The sequence below is a fragment of the Crotalus tigris genome, unplaced genomic scaffold (genome assembly GCF_016545835.1).
Source record: "Crotalus tigris isolate CLP2741 ecotype Arizona unplaced genomic scaffold, ASM1654583v1 scf7180000017916.3911339, whole genome shotgun sequence".
Lineage (NCBI taxonomy): Eukaryota > Metazoa > Chordata > Lepidosauria > Squamata > Viperidae > Crotalus > Crotalus tigris.
In genome coordinates, this window is record NW_024096718.1 from 2,813,248 (window position 1) to 2,832,959 (window position 19,712).

General features: G+C 38.6%; 1 protein-coding gene across 2 annotated transcripts in view; it reads left to right on the forward strand.

Moving 5' to 3' along the window:
* Positions 1-19,712, forward strand: part of PTPRB (protein tyrosine phosphatase receptor type B) — an 85,364-nt gene that overhangs the window by 54,581 nt on the left and 11,071 nt on the right. For both annotated transcript variants that reach the window (XM_039344477.1, XM_039344478.1), the window contains 10 exons: positions 353-616; positions 1,373-1,642; positions 3,468-3,731; positions 4,357-4,620; positions 5,622-5,903; positions 8,018-8,296; positions 9,090-9,239; positions 9,456-9,699; positions 17,413-17,519; positions 19,279-19,378. In XM_039344477.1, coding sequence (XP_039200411.1) covers positions 353-616; positions 1,373-1,642; positions 3,468-3,731; positions 4,357-4,620; positions 5,622-5,903; positions 8,018-8,296; positions 9,090-9,239; positions 9,456-9,699; positions 17,413-17,519; positions 19,279-19,378 — 2,224 coding nt within the window. The remainder of the gene's footprint in view (positions 1-352; positions 617-1,372; positions 1,643-3,467; positions 3,732-4,356; positions 4,621-5,621; positions 5,904-8,017; positions 8,297-9,089; positions 9,240-9,455; positions 9,700-17,412; positions 17,520-19,278; positions 19,379-19,712) is intronic.

The following is a 19,712-nucleotide window of genomic DNA, read 5'->3' on the forward strand; positions in this document are numbered from 1 at the left end:
TGTTTAGAATGGCAGAATTTAAAGTTCATAGCACTGAATCCTCCTTCCCATCCCATTTCCATCACATCTACAAGTTTAATTTGTTAGCCTATTCAGAATCCAGGCTTTGAGTATTTATTCTTGGCATTTGCTCATCAATTTACTTTCTGTAAATTCACATTGAAGCATCTGCAATTTTTCTCAAAAATCTTTGGGTCCCTGCCTGCCTCCTATTATAACCTCTCTTAAAGTTTGTTTACAAAATTATAAAACAGATGACTGTCTTTCATGTTTTCTGCAATTTTGAAAATATATGCTATATTAAGGAAACGTAAAGTAACTTTCCTTCCCATATTGCTTTGTGTCTCTTTAGTTCCAAGTGCAGTTAAAAATATTCATATTTCACCTGCCGGAATGATGAACAGCTTGAAAGTGAATTGGACCCCTGGAGGAGGAGATGTTGATTCTTATACTGTCACAATACTTCGTCAGAACCATCCCCTTAGTGTCCAGACGGTTTCCAAACATGTGTATGAGCACATTTTTAATAAACTAGATGCAGGGGAGCAGTACATCGTTGTTGTACAGACCAAGAGTGGCTTCCTGCAGAACAATTCAACTGCTGTTGGACGAACAAGTAAGTCTCTTCCTGAAACCATAGGAGCAAACAGTTAAGAAATCTTCACAATCCCCTCCTTGTCTCTCCAGTCCAGCACACGAATTCTGTCCACCTTTGGCAGGCATCTCTTTTGCCACATCCATTCAATGGCCTACGTGGTTGCTTAATAACCATAACCGGCAGGGCCAAGATTGCAGTCACTGAGGAAAGCGGTCATGTAGACATCTGACGTAATGACCGCTTTGCTCAATGATCAAAATTCCTGTCTCAACTATGGCAGTAAGTCAAGGACTACCTGTAAAATTGAAAATTGAGTAAAATGGAGAAAATAATTAAAGAACATTGCTAAGTTACAATAATCAATTTCATAAGTGGCTTGTTAAAAATCTGCCTAAAGAGAATTTCATTTATATTAGAAGCTAGAAATGAATAGGGCAGGGGGGAGGTGTAAATATATAAAACAGCTGTCATAAAAGTAGTTGAGATTCTGATTCATATGTCTGCTGCAGGGAGATGTTGTTTTTCTTGGCACCAAAACATAGGGGAAACAACTTACCTAAGAGTTTTACCAGATATGACTTATCCAATTTTTTTTATTTTACATTCCATTGTTTTGATCTCACCTCACCTGAACAGACAGATTCAATAGCAGTTCAATAGCAAACATCAATTATTGTAAATACACTCCAAAATTACCAAAAATAGAACTTGGAATTTTCAAATGTATAGAAAAACTACTCATTTGAAATATTACTATTAAACAATTATTTCTAGTTCCTGCTCCTGCTCAGCAGTTGCATGCAGACAATGAATACAGCAGTTATTCATTGATGGTGACGTGGAATGGTGCTCCTGGGGTAGCTGAACGTTATGACATCCTCCTGTTGACTGAGCATGGTGTCCTTCTACACAATAAATCAGAACCAGCCACTGCTAAACAGCATAAATTTGAAAATTTAACACCAGGCAAAAAATATAGAATACAGATGTTCACTGTCAGCGGTGGTCTCTTCAGCAGCCGGGCAGAAACTGAAGGTCAAGCAGGTATTTCAACACTTCTACTATGAAACCACAACAATCTGTTGCCGAAAATCTGTTCAACTTTAATTAATTTTAAATTGCATCATGAATATTTGCATTGTTCTTTGCTAATTGAATTATTATTTTAGCTAATTTCTTAGCTATGGAAGCAATACATAAATAAAATATGCCAGCAAATCTGCCGGTATTTCAACTGTCCAAATAATTTGTTATATAAAATTTCGGTTAATTTTGACTTGCCTATATACACTGGTAAATATCCATAATAGGTTTACTCTTGTTTATTTTTCTTTATTATGAGAAGCCTCCATATAAATTAAAGATGTGTGAATATTTCAAGTTAAAAGTATTTTGAATTCAATATGTTAAATATCTTCTACTACAAGTGGGATTTGAGTTTTTCTGGGGATATAAAATTTACATATATCAAGTTCCTGGAATTTTTTTTTTCTTTGCTGGCTTTCTTATTTATTGGGGACACTGCGGTTTTTATAATTATTAATCTCAATAATTAGCCCTTCCAGGAGAAAAAGCCCAGCATCATTACATAGTAAATAACAGTAAAATATCCCAACTTCTTATTTTATTTTTTAACTTATTTCTCTCTTCCTCAATGCACACATATATATGTGCATTGGTTCGGCTTGGCTCGGGGTTTTGTTTTGTTTTTATGGCAGCCATTTTCCTTGCTCTTCTCTTTTTCCTATAGTTGGATCTCCTGCCCTATTGCCAACTTATTCAGTAATTTCAGTGTAGGTATGATAGTTCCATTTTTAATTTAGTTAGAAATATGTATTAGAGAACTACAGCCAGCTTTTCTCTTAGGGACCAACTACTTTTGCAGATGTGTTCTGTCTACAGTAGGAATCCACTATCAATAGAATAGACCTTTTTCTTCTTCATTGATAGACATTTTAACTATAACCCAGAAATATGCATGTATAACCATCATGTGTCAACTTTCAATGACAAAAGAAAAAGGAAATTCATTTCATCTTAAAAAGAAAGAGTTTCAATAGTTTAAAAATGCCTGTTTCTAAACTGCCATTATCAAAGCCAACCTAAAAGAGTCCACACCTCTTTGACTTCATATCCATCAAATTTCATGAAAATGAATTAGCCATTTTAATTTTATGAGTAGTTGAATGCTCAGAATATAAATGATGGAATATGCAAAATTTGGTCCCTCTTATATATAAAGACTTACCTGTCCACATATAAAAAATGCAGTAGACATTTATACTCACTTTAAACACATTTTTTTTTATGTTAAAGAATGTTAGGGTCTGTTGTATTTAAAAAATGACTTAAGCATGTATGTGTTGAAATTGCTGATAGAAAACCCATTGATTTTTTTATTTTGAGTTCCTTTGTGCTCTCTGACCTTGATTGTTTTCTTGCAGATCTTTCATTAGTCAAACCAGATAACATTATAAGGGCAGATATTACCTAGTTTCAGTAATGAAACATCTACAAGAAAACAACCAAGGACTCCTCATTTCAACTATCAGCTATAAAAATTATCCTCTATAAGTATTTTTAATTATACTAAGGTAGTACATTATATTAACTGTTCTTTTTAGATTTTATAAGCCACCTTGATTATGACTGAAGAACTACTATGGTGAATAATACATAAATAAATGCATCTGGGGACTATTTTCTAGTTTATGCAGTGATTATTTTTTTTTAGTTTGTAGCCAGGAGTAAATCAGATTATAATGGCATTTATTTCCAGTTAATTTTATAGAAGGCAATACTATGGATATTTAGTGTGTCGGTATAGTTTTTTAGATTATTCAGAGGGCACTCTCTTTTCTGATTTCAGCTCCTGCAGCTGTCACAAATCTGAAAGTTACAGAACGTACCACTGGACGCTTATCATTCAACTGGACTACTTCTCTGGGAGAATTTGATAAATATGAGATTTTTTTGTATAATCCAGACACATCTCTTCAGGACAGAAATTCAGGAAACCAAAATCTCCAAAAGTATTCCTTCCAGAATTTGGTGCAAGGCAGATTGTACAAAATTGTGATTGTTACTCACAGTGGCAAGCTTACTAAAGAAGCATTCATCTTTGCGAGAACAGGTAAAGCTCTTCATGAGACTGGGAAAGCATGTATCATAGTTAAACTATGGTTTAGTGTGGTATAAACAAGCCTAGGCTCTACTTAAGCTCTCACATTTCTTGTTTATACTTCACTATAACATTTCTCATGTTTCTTTTTACAGTCCATCTAGAAGTTGTTTGGAAGCTTTGTTTTTTGTGTTCGATTAATCAGTTTTCTTTATCAAGTATAAGTAAATTAACTGTTGTTAATTTAAACTAGCAGTCTATAAAACACAACTGAACATCAGCTTGTTGCAACAAAGCATAACTTTCCTTTGCCAGTCAAAATCTACAATCCAAAATTAATTAAAACTGAAACAAAACTTATGGATACTTCTTTGTCGTCAGATTGTCATCAGATCATCAAAATAAGCACTCTCCAAGCTTAGATTAAAATACCTTGTTATATCATATATTTGTGTGACAATCCAGTAGGATAGTAAGATTCCACTTGATGTTAAATTTTGACCCTCTTTAAGGCAGCCAATCAGAAGTAATAATTCTAAGGACTTTGTGAATTCAACAGATATTTATATTTGATGTACAGATGTACAAACTGGTGGCTGGTATAAATGTTGAGCATTCTCTATTGTCTTCTGTTTAGACCCAGCTCCAGTTAGCAATCTCAAAGGAGGCAATAGGAATATGACTAACAGCCTATGGTTTACTTGGAATCCAGCACCAGGAGATGTTGATTATTATGAATTACATCTTTATAATACAAATGGCACACAGAAGGAAGCACAACGTGGAAAAGATCTGACAGAGTGGCATTTCCAGGGTTTAGTTCCTGGTAGAAAATATACTCTTGTTGTGGTTACCTATAGTGGTGAGCTTTTTAATTCAGCTAATACAGAGGGACGAACAGGTAAATAACAATCCCGTTTTTCTTTTATGTTATTGGAGAAACATAATCTAATTTGGCAAGTAGTCTTTTTTTCTTAACGACTGCTCCATGAAAATGTTTTTATAAGTGCTTTATAATCCAATTCTAACCATCTTTTTTCCTGAGAAGAATTTTTATTGCATTTAGTGGAGCTTTCCTCCAAGTAAATAATGTATGGATTGCTAGATCATAGATACTGCTTTGAACAAGCATTTATGATTTTAAAACAAATCAATACAAGTTTCACCGATATTTCCACAGTGATCCGTGTCTGGTTCAAATGCATAAGAAACTGAAAGATAGCTCTAATAAAATGTATAGAATTCATTTCACCAGTTCAGACAATCAGAGAAGTGTGTAATCTGCAATTCTACACAAAATCAAAGGAATTGGAATGGGGCATGGAAATCAGCAGAGAATCCTATATTGTGAAATTAAAAAGCAAAATACTAATATTTAGATAACATTAAAAGTGAAATAGATAAAATCTGATTACATGTTTCAACTTTGAACCAAACTCAAGCCAGTGATTTGGCTTAATATTCAGGATACTATCAACCTATTCTTCAATAGAATAACTCCCAGATCACTATAAAGAATCATGTCAAATTTGGTACGGCAGGAAGAAAAGAAAGACCAGGTTAAACATGGTCTGAATTTGGTTAGGGATTGCAGATAGAAAAAAAGTCAGATGAAATTGGACAGTGCATTTGCATGTTGGTGGCTGCTCTGTTCTCATGGCCTACTCCATTTCCATTCACGTAATTTACATTATTAAGGAACTAAAAAGAATTCAAAAAGAGATTCTCTGCTTGTTTTAAGGACTTCAACTCCCAGAATTCCTCAGTCAGCATGGGAGGACTTCTGGGAGTTGAAGTCCACAAGTCTTAAAGTAGCCAAGTTTGGAGACCTCTGAACTAGAACTATGGTCTTAAATGTACTACCTACTTAAGTGAAATATGGTTGTGTTTTTCTATCTTTAGTGCCAATCCCTCCCAGTACTGTGTCATTTGCTGATGTGACCAACACCTCTTTATCCATCACATGGCTGGGCCCTCCTGACTGGACAGACTATGATGACTTTGAGTTGCAATGGACCCCAAAAGATGCCCTCACAGTCTTCAATCCTTATAGTAGTAGCAAATCAAAAGGCCGCATCTTGAATGGCCTCCATCCAGGAAGACTCTATCACTTCAGTATCAAGACGGTTAGTGGTCCAGTTCGGAAGACTTACAGTAAACCCCTTCTTGGAACTGTGAGGACAAGTAAGAACTGGCAAGATCTTTTTTGAATTGAATTAGGACACTGCCAAGAAAGCTTGATAGATGCATTGATTACTTTATATTGAAAATCAGCTTAAACCATTGTTGCAGATTCAAAACCTTTTTGGTAAGATTTTTCTTCTTGCACCATTATCCTCAGCTAGAAGGATTAATAAAAAAGTTACCTGTGATACCAATTCTTTCCCAAGACCTTGTCCTTTCTAGTGAATCTTTCACTTCTCTTCTGGCCATGCCCTGCATCCCCATGTAAATCCAGACAGGGTCTGGTGAATTTGAATAATTTTGGCAACTGCTCTGTCATACCCTCTATATCTGATCGGAAGACAACATGTTTCCCATATCACTGTGTCTCAAAATAGTCACTTTAGTTTCCTTGGAGAGGAACTACCCACCACCTCAGTGTATCCTTTGCTTGTCATTGTCCTGATATCCACAATTTGTGGAAAATATCTACAATGTTCTGTGATATGGTTTGTTCATGAGACTGTCAGCCTTTTCTAAAAGGTGGTTTTGGGACCATTTCTTGACATCAAATACCTCCTGATCCTTTTGCTTCTTTGGGTCACACCTTTTTTTTTGCGTTTACCTCTGTAGAGGGTTTTTTCTCTCTCTCTCTTCTTTATGTTTTCTTCACTTCTCTGTCCTTCCCGGAGATCTTTAATTCCCCTGTTCAGAAACATCTCATCTTCCCAAAGCGTTTCATTGTAGTCACAACTATCCTTAAGTCCCTTCACTCCTTCAGTAAGGAAACAAGCTTGCATTGGCTATAGGTATAGTTAGCATCCACAGCAGTGTGGACTGGTTTTATGTGACTTCAGAAAACATCAGTGATGCCATGAAGTCACTAGCAGACAAATAATACCAAATATTTTAAATGAATTATTGTGCTTTCAAGTAAACAGGGCAAGCTGAAAATGTTTTATTTGCTGCAGTGGAGCAGTAAATAATGTCCTTTTTCAAATCTAAGTGTCTAGTACCCACATTTCTCAGGTGAGGAAAATCCTGGAAGAATCTCTCCCATATCCTAGCACAGTGGTGGTGAAACTATGGCACTCTCTGTAGGTACGTGTGCCATTGCCCCAGCCCTGTCTCCCCTGCAGCCCCCTCCTCACCAGCAGCCCCCCAGAGGAGAGTCACCCCCAGGCACAGCTCACGCAGAGCAGCACAGCCAAGGACATGGCAGCTGGGCAGCAGGGACAAGATTCCGCCTTTGCGCCTCATCGTGCACAGATGATGTTGCGGGGTGCAGGTGGAGGGCATTGCCGTCATGGCCCTGCTGGGTCGCCTGTGTGATCTGCTGCAGCAGGCCATGGAGGCTGTGGGTGGCCCTGTGGGCAGGAGGTGGGGGGCGGGGTGGTTTTTGGGCACTCAGTCTCTAAAAGGTTCTCTATCACTGTCCTAGCAGCATATGGATTGCATCGAAACTAAGTATATCCATGTAGGCATCAGTCTCATTTCATCTTATCCTTTGCAGCAATTTTATGATGCTGGGTAGGTGTCCTCCCCCCACCCCCTGCCTCAAATTTCTAGTAATCATTTTTCCAGCTGGCCAAAGGAAGACAGCATCCAGCTCCTGTTCTTGTTCTCCCTTGCTGTATTTGTTTTTAGTGGCAAAGGGGAAAGCATCTGAAAAAAACAATCCTGGGAACTGGGCAAGGTGAGAGTTCCCAGCAGTGGGAAACTTCCCCTTCTCTTAGCAGCACTAACTCTTCAGAACTCAGCTTCCCAACCCCCATAGAAGCCATCCAACAACATGTTAAATCATCAAGACCCTTTGGAGCGAAGTTGCAAACTAAGTCTTAGGAAGTTTATTGTACTTTTCCTGTAAACTTCTAATGTTTAATGTTATCATAAATAACTTAGGTTACTGCAATTTTAAACAATTTATTTAAATTATAGTTAAGTCTGGAAACTTAGCAATAATGAATTAATAATCTTGAGTTTGCTATTCCTCCAACATTAAAATTGTGGCAGCCTCATTCTCTTTGATAGTACAATATGCTAAATCAATATAAATCTCTTTGATATGACCAGTATTTGATGTAAGTATAAATATCAATGCATAATCTTGATTTTTTTTCTGCTTCTTTTCAAAGGACCAGATAAGATACAAAATTTACATTGTCGGCCACAGAATTCAACTGCCATTGCGTGCTCCTGGATCCCTCCTGATTCTGACTTTGACAGATATAGCATTGAGTGCAAAAAAATGGACACGGAGGAGATAGAATTCTCTAGGATCATAGAGAAAGAAAGATCTGTATACAACATCATGACCCTTGTTCCCCATACAAAATACTCAGTGTCTATCAAAGTGCAATCAGCTGACATGACCAGTGAGATGGTATCAGACAATAGCATCACTATGATAGATCGTAAGTCACTTCTGAATGTACACATAAAGCTTAATGAAGAAGAAAGTATAGCAGGGATGGGACAAGGCCTCCAGTGTGTGATAAAAGACTTGAAATGAATGCCAAAATGTATTGCTTTGCTGTCTTCGATGCATTTTGCAGTGGTTTTTCTAATTTTAAAAGTAAATGGATGTATTTCTTATTGTTACTTTTTAAAACAATCTGATGAGCTTTTGGAACTAACAGAGCAAATATCATAATGGCCAAGTAAATGCTATTACATTTGTTTTAGAGGGAAAAAAGACTTATGAGATGGAAGATACTGCCACAGTATCTGACTCTATATAGATAAAGTCTGTATTTGAGCTAGGAATGTTGAAGATTTCATTTGTTTCTCATGTTGAGATATGCTGGTTCTACACCCCTTCAGCTAATAGGCAAACTGGATTGTAATTATTCCAATTATACTTCCTCCAATTTGCAATGAAATTCTCAGCTCAAAATATATGCCAAAGTATATTTTGCTTAATATATTTCATTACAACGAAAAGTATTTCTAAACATAAATATTTTATAAATACTTTTCTTTAGGATAAATTTAGCAATATTTATTTTGTATGAAAATTTGCATTCAAGGCATATACACACACAGAGAGAGATGCAATTTTACATAAAAACAAACGGATAAGATAATAGGCTAAACACATTAGTTTATGAAATGAAAACTTAGAAAATTAATTTGGTTAATTTCCATTTGTAATTTTGGCACAATACAGCGGATGGCATTTGTAACAGTACTCTCATTCCCATTTAGGTCCTCCTCAACCAGGTGCATATATTCGAGTGAATAAAAAGGATGCCATTATTACCAAATCCACTATCCACTTCACCTTCAATTGCAGCTGGTTCAGTGATACCAATGGAGCTGTGAAATACTTTACAGTGGTTGTGAGAGAGACTGACGGTATGTTTTCATAGAAAATAGCCTGCATTAATATGCTGTCTTTGACACTGTCTTCTACCACAGATTGGTAAAATATCATTATGACTTCATGAGTGACTAAAATTTAAGCTACTATTTAAATTCCAAAGCGAAATCCCAGAGTTATTCTTTAGAAGTCATATTACTTAATATTTAGCCTCTTTCTTTCTGCCTCTCCCAACCCCCATCCTTTTCTAGGCAGTGAAAGAATGAAGCCAGAAGAGCTTCACCCTTTACCCTCTTACTTGGAATATAAACACAATAATTCCATCCAGATCTATCAAACAGATTACTTTGCAAGTAAATGTTCAGAAAGCCCAGACAGTATTTCAAAGAGTTTTGATATTAAGCTTGGAGCAGAAATGGAAAATCTGGGAGGAAAGTGTGATACAAATCAGCAGAAATATTGTGATGGACCATTAAAGCCCAGGACAGCCTATAGGTGAGAATCATTGTAGTAATTAGGTCACAAAATACAGTGTTGTTTTATCTGCATTATGCTTTCTAAACATACTTTCATCACTGTAAATAAACTGAATCTCTTGCACCGCATGATATTATTTTTATAATAGCTTTTCCTTGGTCTGTCACATGGATAATGCTAAATCAAAGCTATGTCATGTTTGAGAATTTTGCAGTTAATAAACAAAGAAATTGTGTGAACTAAGAAGGTAACTAAACACCATCAACAATCTATCACTGTTCAAAATAACTAAATGTCATATTAATTCATCAGTAATCCCCCGTATGTTCAGTGGGACTAACTCTTTGAAGTTAAAAAAAACCTTTAGGAATTGAGAGTAGCTTTATATATGAAAAGTCTTCAGGAGTTCAGATTTAGTTCTGCACAAGAGAAATGTGCTAAAAAATTATTGAGTGCTTAATTAAATGTGCATATGACAGCCTTCTGTAATAATATTTTGCACTTGGCCTTAGATGATCAATCCTAATCAATATGAAACCACTCTTAGAATTCCAGTTATATAATTTATAACTAAAAATGAGTTTAAAAGGTTTGTTTGTATGGTTAGTGTTTTTATCCAACTAAACTGCTATCCGATAGGTTTTTTTTCTCTTAAATATTCAGGCAATTACATCAGTTGCATAAAGGCATTGTGCGGTGTTGGTCATATTTTAACTTAAGATGTAAGCATAATTTATTAAGAGACACATGTTTTATGTTTTATGTCCTAATTCTTGACTGAGTGTGGGTATCAAACAAAAGGCTAGTGGCTAGGGTCTATTTAACATTATGATGCTTTGCAAAATCTATTACACTCTTGCTGTGCCAACACACAGGAAATTATGTGCCAATTCCTTTGCCAGTATAATAGTAATCCATACTGAATATTTTAGAAACAGAAGCCTGCCTGCCTGCCTGCCTGCCTGACTGCCTGCCTCTCTCTCTCTCTCTCTCTCTCTCTCTCTCTCTCTGTAAGGACCCACCCCACTTTGCATCTTAAGAAGACAGAACTCTTGGAATAATTCTTCCAACAGGAATCCTTTATTAAGAGAAATGGTTGCAGGCATTCTAGACAGGACTTGGGGTCCAAGCTCTCCCATTCAAGGTTTTAAGGGTTCCCGAGATATTCCCAACCCATCAACCCCCCTTTCCCAGTGATAGTTTCAATATCACATTCCACCCCCTTTCTTCTTTCTTCCGTCTGCATGGGGACTTCAGATAACTACATGAAAGGCAACTACCCTCCTTTGGTATGTTAACTCTTCGAGGTTACAATAAACACACATTCAGCATTCAGCTCTTTGAAGTGTAAAGAAGGAAGTGAGGGCCATAAAGCCCCTTTGTTCTCCCCCTTCTCTCCCTCTTATGGCAGAATCCAGAGAAGGCAGAATTGGGAGTTTCTAGATTTGATAATTTAAAGATGAAATATAATTGGATTCTGACATCCGGCCCCTCTTAACAATAAGAGAGATCCACCTGAAAGAAAACACAAGTATAAAATTTAGTCAGGCTTGTTATGATACTCTGTGTGAAACTTCTTCAATAGCTTCGGGGCTCTGACATGACGTTTATGGACCCACTCATTTTGTGAGGGAGGGAGGTGTTTCCAGGCAACTAGGTACTGAGTTGCTCCATGATATCTCCTAGAGTCAAGGACTTCCTTTAGTTCGAAGTGTTGTTCACCCTCCACCATGATTGGAGGTGGTGGGGGGGGGATTTTTGGCCGTAGAGGTGACTGATGCTCTCTTTTCAGCAAGCTTCAATGAAAAATTGGGTGTATTTGCCTGAGATTTTTGGGTAACTCTAATTCTACTGTTACTGGATTTATGATTCTTTTAATTGGAAAAGGTCCTATGTATTTTGGTCCAAGTTTTGTACAGGGCTGTAGGGACTTTAGGTATTTTGTAGATAAGTACACCATCTCTCCTATAATGAATGGTGTAGGCTCAACCCTTTTTTTATCGGCTTGTGTTTTGTAAGCCTTCCTAGCTTCATCTAGTGCTTTTCTGACTATTGGCCAGGTGTTTTGTAATTTTTCCATCCATTCTTTCAGCGAGGGGATCGTTGGTTCGTTTGGGGTTAATTCTGGCATGTGGTTGAAACTTTGACCGGTGGCTATTTGAAAAGGAGTGTAACCTGTGCTGGAGTGGACTGCATTATTGTAGGCAACTTCTGCAAAGGGGAGTAAGTCCGCCCACTAGGTCTGCTGGAAACTAAGAAAACATCTTAAATATTGCTTAAGTACTGAGTTCATTTTTTCAGCCCCCCCATTTCCCTGAGGGTGGTGGCTAGATGTCAGTCCCTGAGTGGTTCCTAAGAGGGATAAAAATTCCTTCCAAACTGCAGATGTAAATTGCACCCCCCTTTCAGAGATGATGCGTTGGGGTGCCCCATGCAATCTGTAAATGTGTTGGATGAAAAGTTTTGCTAAGGCTTTTGCAGTGGGAATCTTTTGGCAAGGGATAAAGTGCACCTGTTTGGAAAACAAGTCCGTGACCGTCCAGACAACAGTATTCCCATTGCTTTCTGGCAATTCCACTATAAAATCCATGGCTATTTCTCTCCAGGGGCTGAGGGACTTGCCACTGTTTGCAATAGTCCTGGCGATTTCCCTTGCAACCTCTTTGCAGTGGCACATTTTGGACAACTGGCTATATAACTTTCAATGTCCTTTTTCATGGATGCCACCAAAATTGCCGTTTAATTAAATGTAAAGTTTTTACAAATCCAAAATGCCCTGCTGATTTTGTGTCATGGCAAAGCTGCATGAAAGTGACTCTTTGAGTTGTTGGTATATATAATTTTTCCCCTACCCAAGACAACCCGTCTTTCATTGTGCACACATTTTTGTTTTTTCTGGAACCATTCATCTGTTTCCAAACTTTTTCTGAATTCAATTCCAGTTTGGCTGTCCAGTTGTGGTTTTAATTTGGCTTGGGTTCTTTTGGTTACTGGTGCTGCAGTTGTGACTCTGCCATTATTGGTTTAGAGTCTGTGGTTCGTGCACTGTTATATTGGGGCATGCGAGATATTGCATCTGCCCAGGAAGTTGTCTTTCTTCCTGGTAAATGTTTTTGAGCTTAAATTGGAATTGGTGAAAATGGCTGTACCAGCGGCTTGTTGGATTGAAGTTATCCTGGAAGTTTTCAGGGCTTCTAAAATTTTGTGATCAGTCCATACCTGGAAGGGGATTTTGTTGCCTTCCAGGAACTGTCGCCACGTGAGTAATGCCCAACGTATCCCATAAGCCTCCTTCTCCCATACGGGCCAGCGCTGTTCTGTTTCCGTGAGTTTCTTAGATGTATATGCACAGGGTTGCAATACTGCATCATCATTTTCTTGTAATAGCACAGCCCCCACTGCCACATCACTTGCATCTGCCTGTATTACGAAGGGCTTGTCCATGTCTGGGTGCCTTAGTACTGGTTCGGCAGAAAAAAGTCTCTTTAGTCTCTCAAACGCTGCTTGGCACTCCATTGTCCATGTTAGTGGCTGGCTAGGTTTTACTGAGGATGCTCCCTTCGTTTTTAGTAAGTTAGTGAGGGGCAAGGCTATCTGTGCAAATGAGGGGATGAATTGGCGGTAAAAATTTGCAAAGCCCAGGAAACTTTGTAGTTGCTTTCTTGTGCGGGGTGGTGCCCAATTCTAATACTGCTCTGACCTTCTCTGGGTCCATTTCAATGCCCTGTGGGGATATGCGATAGCCTAGGTAGTCTATCCTTTCCTGGTGGAATTCGCATTTTGAGAGTTTGGCATATAGGTGAGCGGCTCGCAGCTTCTTTAAAACCGCTCTGACAAGTTTGACGTTTTCTTCTTTTGTTTCGGTAAAGATAAGAATGTCGTCCAAGTAAACAAGGACCCCCTTAAACAGGTGCTCCCTTAGAACGTCATTGATTAATTGCATAAAGACTGCAGGGCCCCCTTGTAATCCAAATGGCAAGACTTTGAATTGATAGCACCCCATGGGGCAGTTAAATGCAGTCTTCCATTCGTCCCCTTCCTTGATTCTCACGCGATAGTAAGCTTCCCTTAAGTCTAGTTTAGAAAAAATTTTCCCTTTCGATAGGTGTGACAGCATGTCTTTCATGAGGGGCAGCGGGTATAGGTTGCTTTCACTGATTGTGTTCAGGGCCCTATAATCCACGCATAAACGTAAAGAGCCATCCTTCTTCTCTCTAAAAAGGACCGGGGCAGCCACTTTAGGCTTAGCTGGTTCAATGAAACCTCTCTCCAGTTTTTTTTTTATAAATCTTTCCATTTCCTCCTTCTCCTTTGGGCTCATGGAGTATAATCTGGGCTTCGGGAGTTTTGCCCCAGGCTTGAATTCAATGGTACAGTCTGTGGGTCGGTGGGGGGGAGCTCATTCGCCCTCTCCTCACTGAAGACTTCAGCAAGGTCTCTATATTCCTCTGGTATTTCTGTTAATCTTTTTTCCTCTCCTATGGATGCTTTTTCTATTCTTGATTCTGGTAGCCTCCCTTGGGGTTTTAAGTCCATAGGGTCCCCCTTCGGGAATTTGATTTCTGTCGTCCTCCAATTTACCCAGGGGTTCCATTTTTTCAACCATTCCATCCCTAGAATCATTGGGCATTCCATACCTGGGGTCACCACAAACGTTAAGTCCTCTTCATGGTTGCCCAGGGAGAGATGTATTGGCAAAGTGGCTAGGGTAGCTGGCACCCCCCCTGCTATGGATCCATCTAGCTGGCCAAATGAGATTGGTTGTTCCAGTCTCCTGGATGGGATGCCCAGATTCCCCACTAGTGTTGGGCTAATGAGGCAGCGGGTACAGCCAGAGTCTATTAAGGCTTTCACCTTCACAGCTTCGGGCATGGGGGGGATTAATATAGTCACTGTTTTGAAGATGGGTGTGATGCATCCACTTACCAGGGGTTCGCCCTCCGAGCTGTCATCTGAGGCATCCACCGGCCCTGTGGTGTAGGCTGGAGTCCTTTCCCCTTGGTGAGCAGAGGTGGGGGTTTCTGCAATTTCCATCATTCTCATGGCCGTTTCTTTTGGCTTAGCTGAATACTTTCCGGGTTTGTTGATTGGGGATCTGTCTGGGTTGTGCTGGGGGGCCTTTGAGCGGCATTCTACAGCTCGATGCCCTTCTCTTCCGCACTTGAAACATCCCATTTGCTTCTTGGCTGTATCCGATGATTTCACCGGTTGGTGTGTCAGCTCAGGCGGGGGGCGGCTCCATTGTTTTCCTCGGCGGTGCCTCTTCAATATGTCGATCTCTGCTTCCTCTGCCAAGACGTACCATTCCTCAAGTCGATGTGGGTCCCCTCGGGGCAGGCAAGCATCATATAGATCATAGTTTAGTCCGTCTTTGAAATGGCCAAGGAGGATGTCTTCTGGCCAATTCAGTTTGCTGGCAATGGCCCCGGAATTCTTGTGTATACTCAGCCACTGGGCGTTTGCCCTGCCTCATCGTTGTTATTCTTTCACGGGCTTTGCGATCAGCCAGGGGGTCTTCAAATCGTCTTCTCAAAGAGGACATGAAACGGTTGAAGTTACTGAGTTCTGGGGCATTGGAGTCATGCAAGTTCACTACCCAATCCGCAGCTGGTCCATCCAGGGCAGATTGCACGATCCGGATGCGGGCTTTGTCGCTGGGAATATCCTGCCCATATTCCTCCATGTAGCTGAGGACTTGGGTTAGGAAAAACCCCAAGCGTGTTGGCTCCCCTTTGAATTTCACTTCCAACGGTGGACGTCTTGGAATGGATCGGTGCCTCTGTTGTGGGTGGTAGTGCCTTCCGTCCAGATTGCCATCTGTGGTCCGGTAGGGGGTGGGAGCTCCTGGATCAGTAGATGTCCCTGGGGTTGCAGGTTCCATGTCCCCCTCGGTGTCTCTCCCTTTGCGGCTCCAGGAACTGGGGCGGCCGTAGGGTTCAGTATTCTCCTCTCCTAGGGAGCTGAGAGTTCTCTTCATCAGGTCAATAGCTTTCTCTAGGATCCAGTCTGAGTACGGTGCCCAGCTTCCTCCCTCTTCACTTGCGTGCAGGGATTTCTCCATCTCCTGCTTCCATTCTGGTTGCTTGGTCCCCCGTCTCAGGGTCACCTTTCTTGATTCCTTTCCCCACTCACTTTTCTTTCCAACGCCCATCGACCAGCGAGGCTTGTGGTCCTGTGTCTCCACCACTTCTTCTCCTGAGGAATCTGGCCTCTCGGATCCCAACATCTGGCAAGGTTCCAACTGGGTCAGCGGCTCTCTTTCCAGGGAGTTTTCCCCCTCTCTTGCTCCATTGTCTGACATGGTAAATTTTTGCAAAATCCCCCGGCAAGGGTCTTCCTTCCAGGTGGATTAATTTTGCAAGTCCTGTCTAATGTAAGGACCCACCCCACTTTGCATCTTAAGAAGACAGAACTCTTGGAATAATTCTTCCAACAGGAATCCTTTATTAAGAGAAAATGGTTGCAGGCATGCTAGACAGGACTTGGGGTCCAAGCTCTCCCATTCAAGGTTTTAAGGGGTTCCCCAGTAGTCCCACCCAATCAACCCCCCTTCCAGTGATAGTTTCAAGTATCACAATTCCACTCCCTTTCTTCTTTCTTCCGTCTGGATGGAGACTTCAGATAACTACATGAAAGGCAACTTCCCTCCTTTGGTATGTTAACGCTTCGAGGTTACAATAAACACACATTCAGCATTCAGCTCTTTGAAGTGTAAAGAAGGAAGTGAGGGCCATAAAGCCCCTTTGTTCTCCCCCTTCTCTCCCTCTTATGGCAGAATCCAGAGAAGGCAGAATTGGGAGTTTCTATATTTGATAATTTAAAGATGAAATATAATTGGATTCTGACATCTCTCTCTCTCTCTCTCTCTCTCTCTCTCTCTCTCTCTTTGCATGTTTGTGTGTATATGTATGTGTGTATGTTTGTGCATATATATCTGTGTGTGCGTATAAATGTGTGTCTGTGTTATAGAACCAGCTATGACTAATAGTGAAAATAATTAGACAAAATAAGAAAACTGCTGAATAATAAAATATTTTAGATGCTATTTTGTTATATCATAATTATTCTCATAACTGTAAATTGATGAATATATTTCTATTATACAGATCTTTATATAACACAATAGATGCTTCCAGCTACATTTAAAGGTCTTTTTGACCTTCCTATCTGAGTATCCTGCAAAATAAACAAGGAATATTCTTGGAATTGTACAAAGAAAGAGCGGAAAATTCTAATTATGAATAATCATTTTTTAATTGTAGCCTGCTTTATAAATGCACAAATGCCTAATTTGAGCCCTACAATAAACAAACTATCTGACACAATATTTGAAGCAAAAACAGAAAGCAATATGGGTTGAGTTGAGTTCCATATTCATAAAAGTTAGGGATGAAAAATAGATAGATAGATAGATAGATAGACAGACAGACAGACAGACAGACAGACAGACAGACAGACAGACAGACAGATAGATAGATAGATAGATAGAATCTTAAACTCCTGTAGTCTTCAGAACAGTGCTAAGGGCCTCCAAATGTTGCTCAACTGCAACTTCTAGTAATAGGCGTGCTAGCTAGGAACTGTGGTCCAACACCAACAACCTTCCTTCTTCTATTCTAATACAGTGGTAGTTTCTGTGATAACATCTGCACCTCTAGCTATTAGTATTGTGATTGTAAAGCATAACTACCTCAGAGTTTCAGTACTAAAACTTTTTGGTTTTCTTTCTAGAATCAGTATCCGAGCTTTTACCCAACTTTTTAGAGAAGATCTGAAGGAAGTCCAGAAGCCCTTGTTCACAGATACATATTTTTCTTTGCCAATTGTGACTGAGTCAGGTTAGTTTCCTTCCTATTTTTAAAATTTTGACTATAACTGAAAATGATATAGTTAATATAATAATCTTCTTACTATATTATATATTGTCTATAGGAGGTAGTGTTTAGATCCTGTTTAAGGACCACTCTTGCTTCCTTTAAGGATGATTATAAGCCAATCCCTAACTGCATTTGGTTGAGAAAAATCAGATAGAAGAAGGTGGATTTTTAGATGAGATTAGCTACTCCAAAGTATTAGTAGTTTGATATTGACTTTCCTGAATGGTATTTAGAAGCAGCATTCCATAAAGCCACCTTGTGATCATTGAATATATTCTGTGTTTGCCAGGCAGAAGCAATTGAACTTGTGTTTGATGGTTTACAAGCATTGTGAGATGTGGAGTGGATAGTTCAGACAGAATTTTAACATCTACATCCTTTACAGAATAGAATATATTTGAGATTCAATTTTAAGATGCATTTGTCATTTAGAGTAAATCTCAATATTTTAATCTATATTCAGTCCATAAGTTGAAAACTTCCTACTTATTGTCATTGGAGAAAAAAGATTGGTGTATAATATGTCCAGCTCCAAGTCCCTAGATAATTTTTCCAAAATTTGCATATAGATTACTGAAATTATATGAGCAAAAGGATATAGCTGTTAAAGACCCAAAAGGCCAATTTAAAAAATCATGCGCATATACACATTACTATCTGACAGATGTCTTAAAAGGATACAGTGATTGATGGTATCAAAAGTCACTGTAATATCAACAGAACTAACACATAATGGAGAAGGAAAATACCTCTGAATGTGCCTTGTCAATTTAAGAATTGTAATTTTCAGTCAAAAAGACAGAAAAGAATACTGTTGTATACTTATTATATAACAGGGTGAATGCAGGTCTATTTAAAATAATGAAAATATGATACTTTTCTTCTTTAATTGAAGTTTTGAGAACAAAATAATACAATAAAATATTGCTTTGTTAATTGTTTTCCTTGTAAATAATACAAGGAGATATGTACATGTATAGTGGGAAACTGTAAATATGTATGTGTATAGTGGGAAACTGATAAAATAGTTATTTTATTATTTATATATAAGTATGTGAACTATTGTGGCTTAGAAAAATGGTAAACAAAGCCTCTTTAGTTTGTTCAACAAATAATGTTCTTTAAAAACTTGGATTTAGTAATTTGTATGAATTAAATCAAAAGAAGTTACCTGAACAGGTAGTCTTGTTTAATGACCATTCAAAGTTATAACAGACTTCACAAAATCCACTTATAACCCATCCTCAAATTACAAAAGCTGCATCCCCCACCCTTCCATGGTCACATGATTGCATTTCGTAGGCTTAGCAACCCGTTTGCATTTATCATTGATTTTAACCCTCATTGGTCACATGACCACAATTTGCAAATTTTTTTGCCATTTTCCGGCAGAAAACAAAAAACCCTGCCTATTGGATATGATTGATTTGTTTAATGACAATATGACTCATGTAACAACCATATGATTTGCTGAATGGCCATTATTACTCACTTAATGACCATCATAAAAATAGTTGAAAATTTGAGTCAACTCACATGATGATCCATTTAACAATGGCAACAACCTATAACCCAAATTCCATGTTCGCAAGTCAAGCATTACCTATAATTGTGTAAATATATATAGATTGATTGTTGTTGTTCATTACATCATAAAACAAAGGATTATGAATAGATTCTATATGTTATTTCTCTTTTTTATCTCATACAATTATTTCAGAGTCTTCATTTGGAGTTGTAGAAGGCATGAGCACTGGTTTATTCTTAATAATTATGGTTATGACTATCACTGCATTGCTTGTTTGCAGACGAAAAATAAAGTGAGTTGAAGTTTATATTTATTTCTTTCCTGTGTCAAACAGTAGTTTTATTTTCCTAATTATTCTTCAAAATGAAAAAGGTCTTCTGCAATCACGACATAAGCCTAAGACTGAAAATCAGGCTTATCAGATGCTATATTTTTTCTATCCTGCTCTATGGAGTAGAGAATTGGTCTCTGATAGAAGGCCACCTGAAGAGACTAGAAGCATTTGAAATGTGGATTTACAGGCAGCTGTTATGTATAAGCTGGGTTGACAAGATCAGAAATGAGGTGATAAGCAGCATCAAGGGAAAGCTGCAACGAAACAAAGGGTTGTGATGTTAGAAAGTTCC